Source organism: Conger conger, chromosome 18, assembly GCF_963514075.1.
Source record: "Conger conger chromosome 18, fConCon1.1, whole genome shotgun sequence".
In the NCBI taxonomy this organism is placed as follows: Eukaryota; Metazoa; Chordata; class Actinopteri; order Anguilliformes; family Congridae; genus Conger; species Conger conger.
This window is the reverse complement of record NC_083777.1, coordinates 12,119,323-12,131,003: the sequence shown is the minus strand read 5'-3', so window position 1 is coordinate 12,131,003 and position 11,681 is coordinate 12,119,323. Positions and strand designations below refer to the sequence as shown.

Genomic DNA, 11,681 nt, shown 5'->3' with positions numbered 1-11,681 from the left:
GCCTTTCCTTTTAAAGGGGTGCTCTGTACTGGGAGACGAACAGTGATGGGAATGGTATCAATTTTTCAGCGGATTCGTCCTTGCGTGCCTAACACCGGGATGAATCTAACGCTGCCCCACCTTACATACAATCCTTGATCACTCCCTACTCCCCAGCTAGACCACTCCGGTCTGCCAGCTCTGGTCGCCTTACGGTTCCCTCTCTACGTGCACCTGGCGGTCGAGCTGCGCCTTCACGCCTGTTTTCCGTTCTGGTTCCTCAGTGGTGGAATGACTTGCCTACCACTGTCAGAACAGCAGAATCCCTCCCCCAATTTCGACGCAGACTCAAAACCCACCTTTTCAAACTCTACCTTAGTCCTCCCTCCTGATTTCCCCTGCCCCTCCTTTCTGATATCCCTGTCCTTGTCTAACCCCCCCCCCCAAAAAAAAAGCACTTATCATGCCAACTATGTTTAGAACAGCATTTCATGTGTATTTTGCTAGTTCTGGATGTGATGCTTTGACTTATGGTAGAACCTATGCACTTGTAAGTCGCTATGGATTAAAAGCGTCTGCCAAATGACTAAAATGTAAAATGTAAATGTAAATTATAGCTGCCGATGGCCTGCTGAGACACAGTGTTGTGTGGGAGACCAGACCGGGAGTGGGGGGGTGCGTGATGTGCGTAATGGAGGTTCTGATCTAGAAGGTTCGGTAGGTTCCCCCCCTGTGGATGCACCAGGATATATGGTTCAGTGCAGAACGGGTTTTCTGCTGACCATGTACGCATGTGCTTGGACTCAATATGGCCGACACTGTTGCCGTGCGGTCGCCTGCTGATTTGCACCATAAGCTGCAGTTTTCCTGCCGTCAGCAACTGCTGCGTCTCCTGTGTACAGTAGGGGATTCATAACGTTGTCTGCCACTGCCTGCGATCATATCAGTGCACGGGATGTGGAACATAATAGCCGTTTTTATTTTTGGGGAAATGCACAAAATCTGCTGACTCCTGAGGAGTCGTCGATCTCAAGGTCGTACGGTGAAACACGGAGTTGGTCATTTCTGAGGGACATAGTTTTTGACCAGGAAAGAAGCCATTCAATTATTTTTCTCAATTTCTATTGCCTTAAGCCAACTGCATGGATCATTTGTGAAAATGAAACACTTGGTAAGCCATGTTAATTGGCTGAGTAAGTCCCTGCGGGCGGGGCGCCCTGTGATTGGCCGCCGCGTATCTCAGGTGAAAGCTGTCGGAAGCCTCTCCCGGGCGTGTCAGCGCACACCTGGGTGATACAGTGCCTGGTTACTGACACTGTTATTCGCGGGTGAGTGTGCTTCCTTCCCTCCCCACTGCGGCTCACTGAGACGGGGCTGTGTTTGGGCTGTGGCTCCCCGCAGCCCTGCAGACGCGGGGGATCAGATGTGATGTGACGCTGAAAGTGAAAGTGAACGCAGGGGCGTAATTTTAGAGCTGACGGTGAGGGGTGTCGTTGTGCAGACAGCCCTACCCCCACTGCAGGTGTATAAATCTTTCAAGACCTGCAGTGTGTGCATCACGGTGTGCCTGTGTCAACCCCCCCCACACACACACACACACACACACACACACACACACGCACACCCCAAACTGACTGACTTATTATGCACTGGCAATGGGGGGGGCTAGTTAGAAGTGAATGCAGGGGACCAATCCAAAGCTGTGTTACCTTGGAGAGAGGAAATGCACAATCATCATAGCGGGCCAATGGGGTGCAGAGGAGTACGAGAGTACGCTAAAGAGGGTCCTACTTTACAATAGGAAAAAAAAACTTCTTTACAGATTATGGTCATAACTACTTTCTACAGATTGTATACCTCTGAAGAAGCCACTCTCATAGATTGAGGAAGTGCCTTTTCATATTATTCAACTACTTCTCCGAAGGATCACACATTCTTGGCACAAAATGGAGACGCTTGACGGACAAACAATTGTCTGTTTATTAGAACCTTCTTCTGTTTGATCTGTTCATTGTTAATAGGGACCCAGACATTTTATCAGGTTGTTTTGTAACTGAGCTGTGTGTTCCCTGCTGGTTGAGTCACAGAGGGTTGTTCTGCCAGCTCCCTGGCTGCTGTAGGTTCCAGAGACTCTTATTCCTGCCCTCTGTACCGGCTGAGCCTATAATTGCCTTATGAGGATCTTTTGATTTGATGAGTCGGTGTTAAATTAACCCTTGCACTTGTACTGTGGAGCAATGGTCTCCTGGTAAGGGTGACTGAGTGTCTTGAGGATTAATGATAAAAGCTAGCAGAAGAGCAATTACCATCTTCAATATTTAAAATAAAGCACCGCCAGGAACAGTCTGCCGAGTATCTTAACGTAGGCGTAAACGTCTAAATTTCAGACACCTCATAAATCTTGCTGGCAATATTCATGTGGTTAAAGCATCCACATGAACACAAAGCACAAACCTCACACTGCAAAGAAAAGTCTGTCTTGTAATGACACAAATTATCTGAAGTAGAAAATGCTAACAAGAGTTTTAACAAGCTTTCTGCTTGACAAGTGAAATTGTCTCACCTCATTGGCTCCTCATCTTTTTGTGTTATTTAGCAAACTAGCAAGATTTAAAATATCTAAATCTAAATAGACTAAAATGCTTGTTAAGATTGACTTATTTATTGGTTTTTGCAGTGGACAGAATTAATGAGGGTATTAATTTAACTTCTGCTTCTTGCTAATTATGTAGCATCTGGAAACTGCCTCGTTCGACATCTTCAGAAGTAAGCACAAAGCAAGGCAAACATACAACAAAGACTCAACGACTTCATCAGTGCCAAGTTTTTATTGATATGTGCCACACGTCAGAAGAAACAGGAAAGAGACACTTTACTATGTTGTTCAGTATGGTTTTGTGCTAATGTCACATTACACGTAATTCTACAGAGAATAAAGAACGCAACATCCGTAATAGCGCCGTCAACGAAGCACACAGACCGTCCCAGTTCGAAAGCTGCTGGTGGTATTAAGGCATTTTTAACAACCTACAACATTCATTCATTTTTTCTTAGTTTTGTTTGTTTGGTGTATTATTAGAAACCTGCGTTTGACGGCTTGTCGCCTGTGGTTTATAAAGGTTTTTGGCAGTGCATTCGGAGTGTTTTTTCTTTGTTTGTCTTTGAAGAAGGGTGATGCAATGCCAGCAACTGGTCCCCCGTGCGTCCTCTCTCGACACTAGTCAAGCTGAGCGTGTTAGTCAGGCACGCTAACCTGCGCCATGTGACGCCAGACAGGTCTTTGGCTACTTCCTTTAGCGTTTTCAGCTTTTGCGCATTGCAGGGTGGGTGGCCCAGTGGGGAACGGGAAATGGAAATGAGCAAACGGGCAGTACCCTTAGCAATGCTTCCCATGGTCGGCCAATGGTGTCCTATGTCATGCATACTGGATGATATGCATGAACATTGATGGTAGTGTTGGCAGAGCTACAGTCAAGTTTACACCTCAACCCCATGTTACTCTGCAATGCAAGCAGCCCAGTGCAAGAACAACAAAATATGAGTTTAGGTTGAACTTGAAGTTAATGGGCCAAATAGTGGTATAACTGAATAGGCCATGCAGTGCAAAGCTTGGCTAGAGAAAATATAACTTACACACAGAATAGTTTCACAAGTTGATTAACCTGGGAGATACCTTTCTTGTGCCAGTTAGTGACTCTAGCATAGTTCTTTAGCTAAAGGGCTGATTGGGGACCACCTATCCAGTGTATTGTGCAGCCTTAATCCAGCTTCCAGTCCCACTCTTGACCAGTACAATGCTGTACCATCCTTATTTGGTGTTTTTTTTTAATCACCCTCACCAGTTAGCTAGTGTCTTACTCGTATATCCTCCAAAAGCTGTCTCCAAAAAACACAGTGCCCTGCCACAAGATTTGGTGGGTTTGCTAGTTATTTTTGGTTGTGCAAAAAAAATACTTCAATCGCTGCCTCGTTCCTGAAGAGGTCTTTTGCACAAGATGTGTCTGTGCCTGTCAACCGTTGAAGCTAAACCAAGTGACACACTGGTATAATATTACAGAGTTTTCCTCTCTACTTACTAAGGCTTAGTTATGTGGTAAAGAAGTTGATCATGGCTGTTAGCATGTGCTTCAGGCATCACTGATAATACATTTAACATGACACAATGCATACAGTTCTGTGAGACCCATCCATAGCTATTTTGATTGTATAGAAAGGAGAAATGTCCAGCCCGTCGGCGCATGCATTCGTGCTAAATATCGATCATTTCGCAACTTTTGCAATTCATCTGAAAGCATTTTAACAATGTAAGCTTAAAGCCGACAACACACGTTTTTCACAACACTTGTCTTTAGATGTTGACAATTTATCTACATTTCAGTACTGATAAGATTATACTACCTTAAGTGCCCCCACTGAGAAATCTTCATTTACACATAAACGGTCAACCACTAGTGTTAATGACAGTGGTATGTGTGATACTGTAGACATCAAAACTACAAAAATTCAGTTAGCTACTATCATTTTTGTACAACCATTTCCATCGTAATATTCCTGCTGTACGCTTTGATATGGGTAGTAACGTAGCATCCGATTACATGAGAGATTAAGGAAGCCTATGTCATATGTGAAAAGTCAAATGGATGGCAGTCACCATGCAAACATGAAATAGACACATGCAATTTACAGCTGGTTATATGTAATTTATAGTCTTTTCAAGATAAGGGAAGCAGGGCTAACATCTAAAGCAATCTTGGATAACAATACTGCCTCTGAATCTGTACGTTTGTGGACCAATGAATGCGGTTCCTTCTTTAATAATGACTCCATCTGAATTTGAAAGCTGTACTCAACATGAACTTGTAGATGCAATTCTGACGGATTTGGTTTTACGGATTACTAGACAGATTATATAAACAGTGTCAAGGCCTGTTAGAATAAGCCCTCGAGAACAGTCGAAATAAATGTGTCAGAGTGTCTTTTCAAGTTATTTTATGAATAATAAAACATGAATATTCCTGTAAATATTTGTAACCTGGTAAAACAGGGAATTACTTACAGGTAAGGTTTATAGCGTAAACTGCTTATTTAAACCTTGCTGTAATTTTAGCTTTATCTATGAAAAAGACACATTACCTGAACTGCTGATACACTGCTGTAGTTCTGATATGTTCTGAGATGACTATGCACCGTATGTGTATAACTTCTCACATACACACACACACACACACACACACACGGTGGAATGTGTGAAGAGTCATTGGTACCATGCGGCAGTGCACTTTCATTTCAAATATAGCTGTGTGTTAAACAGTCGTGTGCAAACCCGTTCACGTCGTGACATGTAGAGAGTGTGTGTTCCTGCCCTAAAGAGTGAAAGTTTTGTGATGTTTTCAGAAGTGTGTTCTCCAAGTGATCGTTACGTGAGACAGACAGACAGACGGAGAGAGAGAACGATAGAGAAAGTTGTAGAACTGTGATGAGAGTGAAGGTGGGGTCAGAACACTGTAATGGGACAGGGGTCAGAAGAGAGGGTTTAGTTCTTCTGGCCGGAGGAGTAGTGGTCCGAGTCGCTCTTCTCCATCTTCTTGGACTCCTCGTTGGTCTCGCGCTGGTTACCTGCCTTGCTGTGCTTGCTCTGCGCCTCCTCCTGCTTCTCCTCCTTCCCTCCCTTGGAGGAGCCGGAGTATATGCGGGTCTGGTAGCTGTAGTTCAGGCTGGACCCGGAGCTGGCGTTGGAGCTAGGGAAGGTTATCCCGCTGCTGAACCGAGTCTCCTCCCCTTCCAGAAGCTTCCTGAAGGAGGCGCGGGCAGGAAAAGCAATGTTTATTCATTCAAGACAAACACAACAGTCTGTCAGATAGTCTTTTGGCAGGAAGGAAAAGGACACACTGAGCTGAACTGACTGGCCTGTTCTTATCATCAGCGTGCTCATGTTGTTTTGTTCTTGTTAGAGTAATAAGAGTCTAAGAATGCTCAGAGCCGCTGGTCCTTTCCCTCTCTCCACCATGAGCATGTGTGGCCCCCTGACTAGAATATCACTTTCTCTTAAACTTTAGAAAAGTATAGCTCAGCCTGGTCATAGCTGTACAGTCGACTTATAATTCAGATTACAGGGAATTTGTATTTGTGGAAGCTTGCTTTTTGATACTATATTCCAGTTGAATAAAACTGAAGAAAATCAAGTTTTCAACTTGAAACTGGTTTCACAGACACAGACAAACCCAGTCCATGACTAGGCTTCATCTATATCGGTAAAACTGGCACATGGTATATTACCTGTATATATAATTCAATGGCAAAGAATAATTAAAATCAGCAAATTATTATCCGATTGAATTTTTACATATTTCATTAGTTATTTTAGATCTCAGTGATTGAATATATAGCTGTGACTGTGTTAATCATTCCCTGCCAACACTATGAAAAAAAGTTCAAACAGGGTTCCTTTGATACCTTTAATATTGTTAAAGGGGTTATAATATCAGAGAAAAGTTCTACCTGTAGGCTGCGATCTCAATGTCCAACGCCATCTTGACATTCAGTAAGTCCTGGTACTCTCTCAGATGACGGGCCATCTCGCCCTTGGTGGTCCTCAGTTCATTGTCCAGTTGACCAATAGTGTCCTGGCGAAATAGGCAAAACCAAATTCAGAACACGTACCTCTGAGGGTTGGTTCTATCGAAGTACGTGTCAAAATATGTTTTATTTACAATTTACATAATGTTCTTTATTGTTAGATAAATTAAGAATCTGGGTATTTTGGTATAGGTGGAAATACACTTTTGCTTTCCGATATTGTATCTGTACAATAACATTTCAAGCATCTCGTGCGGTGTATCCTTGACAAGACACTCTGATAGCGATATGAAATATGACATGTACCCTGCACGAGTCCCAAATAAAACGTATTGTATTTGCTTTTATATTTGTTTAAAAAATGTGTATTTAAAACGAATACTTTCACATGACAGTGGATGGGGACGTATTGTCACGCTAATGCCTTAGCACATCATGCGACGCAAGACGTATTGGTACAAGGACCTTTTCATGTGTTTATTTTAAAGAGCAAACCAGTTGACACGCCCACATAATGGCTTCTCGTGACCCTATAAACACGTGGCTGAGAATAGATGTCGCATAATCTGATTTAGAAACATAGTAAGGTGAAAACCAGGTTAACCTGATCTCTCACAGTAAATCCGTCTTATTCCTGTCTTTTGTACGGAAAATAAATCAACGTGAAGGAGACGACCAGACTCGACTCGAACCATTGGAGGACATAAACCCTCCGAATATGAAATATGTTTAATCTACCTTGTTACGGAAGGATATTAAACCTGTAAAACGTATCAAGGATGCTGCTGATCCGTCTCTATAGTATTTCTTTTGTTCTTTTGGATACATTGATTCAGCACCATGGACAGGGGCGTGGACCCCGAGAGCGCATTCATCCCCGTGGTAGCGATAGGCTACGTTCATTTATTACATCTACTTTCGTTTAACATCATTAATGTTCGACATGCAAATTTACACAACTTTTAAACTATAATACGCAATTTCTACAATATACTAAAACATAATTTGCACTATGCGCATTTTCCTAGCCTACTTTGTTGATTAGCTACTTGTGAAAGCTACTTGTCGACAGCCACACTTACCTGCAAACCGGACATCTCGGCATTGTACCTGTCCTCCATCTCTCTCAGCTGCCTTTCCAGAGATTCGTTGGTTCCCCTGAGACTTTCGATCTCGATGGTTCTAGACTGCATCTGCCTCCTATATTCGTTGATCTCCTCCCTGCTCGCGCGCATGGCTTCGTTGCTCCTAGTCGCCTGCTCGTTAAGATTTTCAAATTTGGATTTGTACCACTCTTCCGCTGACTGCAGGTTCTTGGAGGCCATCGATTCATACTGGCCTCGGATCTCCTTCAGGGCGGATGTGAGATCGGGTTTGGTTACCTCCATCTCAACCGACACCTGTGTTGCTTGCAACATATTCATCAGCTCCGTCACCTCTTCGTCGTGCACCTTCCTCAGGAAAGATATCTCATCCAGGAGAGACTCCACTTTCTTCTCCAGGTCCAGTCGGACAACAGTGGCATCGTCCACGTCCTTCTTGAACGCCTTGAGGGTCTGCTCGGCCTCTTCCCTCGCCCTGATCTCGTCTTCATACTTATCCCTTAGTTTCTGCAGGTCCTCTTCGATGTTGTCCCGTTCAACTAGAATCTGAGACTTCTCGTTGTTTAACGCCTCCAACTGGGAACGGAGATCTCTGAGCTCCTGCTGGTACATATCAGCAAGGCGGGACGGTTCATTCTGCCTCCCGCGCAGAGTCACCAGCTCGGTCTCCAGGACTTTATTTTGCTGCTCAAGATTGCGCACCTTCTCGATGAACATGGCAAAGCGGTCATTGAGCCCTTGCATCTGCTCCTTTTCATTCGTTCGAGTGGTCTTGAATTCATTGTTGAGCACTGTTGTCTGGGCGAAATCAACGGTGTCGCTTGGCATCGACGAGAACGAAGAGCGTCCAGGTCTCCGGTAAGAGCCCAGGGAAGAAGAGCTGATGCGGGAGAGGGATTGGGACCTATAGCCGCTGGAAGAGAAAGAATTCCTCGAGGAAGCGGGGCTGCTCATTCTCGAGGACGAGAATCGAGGGGAGTCCCCGAAAATCTTTCTGTAGGAAGAAGCACTGTATTCAGATCCGTAACTCATCTTGGCGTCTAATGAGTGACTGAGCATCCTCTGCGTCTTCTTTATATACCTGGGCCGTCCCAAACTAAAAACTCACACCATGTGACGCCTTGAGCATTCCTCACTGTAGAGGTATAGGACAAATCAACCAAATCTACGTTTAATTCAGTGTTTAAACACCTACATAATAGCATTTGGTTACACTTTATAGGATACGTTTTTCCACGAAGGGACAAAGTGCTTTAAAGGAACGTGTTAGCTACCTTTTCCCCGTAAACTGGGACGAGCTCCAAAATGGAACTGCCCATTTTGGTGCAACGCTGATGTCAGCAAGATATATTTTGTATCGCATGTTTCTGTCTGTCACCTCTGGAAATAATTCAAGTTCGGGGTGCGATTAATAATGAAATCGTAGACTTTTGTAGAGTCTCCTTTTAATTAAAATATTACATTTTCCATATTGTCATGTATTTTTTGCAGATGTATTTGCGATTCGCGCGATGCATGTGTTTCTAGGTTTCTACTTTCTAGCCCTAAAATGCATAGAACCCATGGACTCTTACACTCCTGCTATTCCATCCGAACGTGTTCCTATAAACATGGCCTACAGGTTTAGTTGTGTTAAATTACACCGTATATGTGTATATACACATAGAAAAGTTATGATGTTAAACTGGACACCTTGGTCTTACTTGCGAATATAGTCTAGCCTATCCGAAGTTTTTTATTTTGTCTTAGTTTTTCACTTTAGAGATCATACTAAATCTCAAAACACAGACGTAATCAGTTTATTGGAATATTCAGTAGAAATGTGCGATTAATTAAATGATTGATTCTATAATTATAAATGGGCAATTGTTTCTGTTCTAACGTAATTGAAAGCCTTCTGAACGTAAGCTTCACCAGGCGAACGTAAAATCATACACCATACTTGGTGTATGATTGGAAATATATATACTTGGAAGTTGGTGGAAATATATATACTTTGCTGCCCCCTGCTGATGTTCAGCATTTATACCAGCACAATTCTGTTTTAGGATAGTACGAGCCTACAATAGGCCTAGAGAGTCTCTTATTAAAGATATTTAAGTGAACACATCACACACACACAGCAAAAATATGTACAAACAAATTACCATTTTGCATCGTCTTAAGCATAATTAAAGGGTGATAGTTGTTTTGGTTACATCCTTCAATAACCCCTTTTAACATATGTAAAAGAAAATGCTTGAAATTGTGAAATTGCATTTCTGAGTTCTGTAAGAAAATCGTGAAGAATGTAAAGTATTTAGTTGGATGACAGGAGCACTGTAAAATATCCAGTGTTACTCCTGTCTGCTCCATAGTTGTCGATTTAACACTGAACATTTTACTCTGCTCCTGGTATAGTTGTATTAGCACTGAGTGGAAAGTCTCTCCTTCAGTGGTTGTCTGGGTATATGCTGAGAACATATCTGTTGCATTGCTTGTGTTCTGGCTGTCTCTGTACTCCTATATTTGGAGGACCACCAGCCCTTGATGTTTAACCCAGTCTTCCTTCCTGAGTTGTGTGGTGAACGGAATGACTTTGAGAAACATTCTCGGACACCCACACTGCACTGACCTGCCAACAGCCATTAAAATGAGCTTGATGCCACAAATATGCAAAAAGCTATGTTGTAATTGAAGAAAACAAGACAAGTCATATGACAAAGTGCTTATGAAGCTCCTAGAGGGAAGGACACTACATACAAACTCAGAGACTTGGTCTGGAAGTTGTACAACCCTCTCTTAAAATCATCTCTCAATGTATATTAATTAACACACAAATATACACATATTATCACTACCTAATTAGATTAGAGGGTGTGGTGGAACATATGGACTCCAGGAGGTTGCACCACAGCTCCTCTTGGATCTTTCTAGTACATTTTTCTGTACGTCCGTAGACAATTATGAGACATAAAATTCCTGAAAACTTGAGCTTCATACTATATATTGTTTTCCCGGCACAGCCATTTAAAGTTTTGCAATGAAAAAAGCACTGTGACACAAAAGGTGATATTTAGAGGTCCGTAACTTTGTAAGAAAAATCCCCAAATCTTTGCATGTTTGGATCATTTTGTATGTAGAATTCATATATCATATCAGTAAGCATGCATCCATTTTTGTTAATAATTTTTTCAAATAGCATTTGGAGTGATACCAAAACAATAAGACCCAATTAAAAAGATTATTTTGTTTAAGTTGATCAAGGATGTATTCAGGATATTATACCCTGGAATAGTCTACAGGATATTATGGATATTCTGGTAACTGCAATCTTGTTGGTATTTTACCTATCTGTAAAGACTACAACTGAAGCTAGAGCTCCTGACACCAAATAGTTATTGAGAAATAAATTATCAATAATCCAAAATGGGCAGCTTTTACTGAGGCATAATTTTCAGATGTCTGTATCCTTTGGGAAAATTAAGGATAATAATCTCATTATTTTTGTAAGTGTCAGCAGTTGTGAGTGTGGGGTGGCCTGTAGCATAGTGGTTAAGGTAAATGACTGGGACACCCAAGGTTTGTGGTTCTAATCCTGGTGTAGCCACAATAAGATCCGCACAGCCGTTGGGCCCTTGAGCAAGGCCCTTAACCCTGCATTGCTCCAGGGGAGGATTGTCTCCTGCTTAGTCTAATCGACTGTACGTCGCTCTGGATAAGAGCGTCTGCCAAAATGCCAATAATGTAATGTAATGTAATGTGAGTGCGGCTCTTGATTGAATAATTGGACCTGAGGCACCAGGGTAATGAGGGAATTGGGGCGTGCCTGTGGAATGGCATTCGTTCTCTACTAGCTGGTGCGTTTGAGCTGCGAAGATACAAACACATCCGAGTTACTTAGGAGCAGTGGGCAGCGACAGTTCAGCACCCAGCACCCCACTGTGGGTCAAGGGCCCAACAGCTGGAGGGGCTTGAACTAGTTACTTTCCAGGTCCCAGTCATGTACCATCACCACGAGGCTACAGGCACCCAAATTAAATC

General features: G+C 42.8%; 1 protein-coding gene across 1 annotated transcript; it reads right to left on the bottom strand.

Moving 5' to 3' along the window:
• Positions 1-4,008: 4,008 nt before the first annotated feature.
• On the bottom strand, positions 4,009-8,715 carry inaa (internexin neuronal intermediate filament protein, alpha a). The gene is made up of 3 exons (XM_061227892.1): positions 7,638-8,715; positions 6,478-6,602; positions 4,009-5,771 (listed from the first exon to the last, which is right to left on the bottom strand). The coding sequence occupies exons 1-3, from the start codon at positions 8,688-8,690 to the stop codon at positions 5,513-5,515; spliced, it is 1,437 nt and encodes a 478-aa protein (XP_061083876.1). The 5' UTR covers positions 8,691-8,715; the 3' UTR covers positions 4,009-5,512.
• Positions 8,716-11,681: the final 2,966 nt, after the last annotated feature.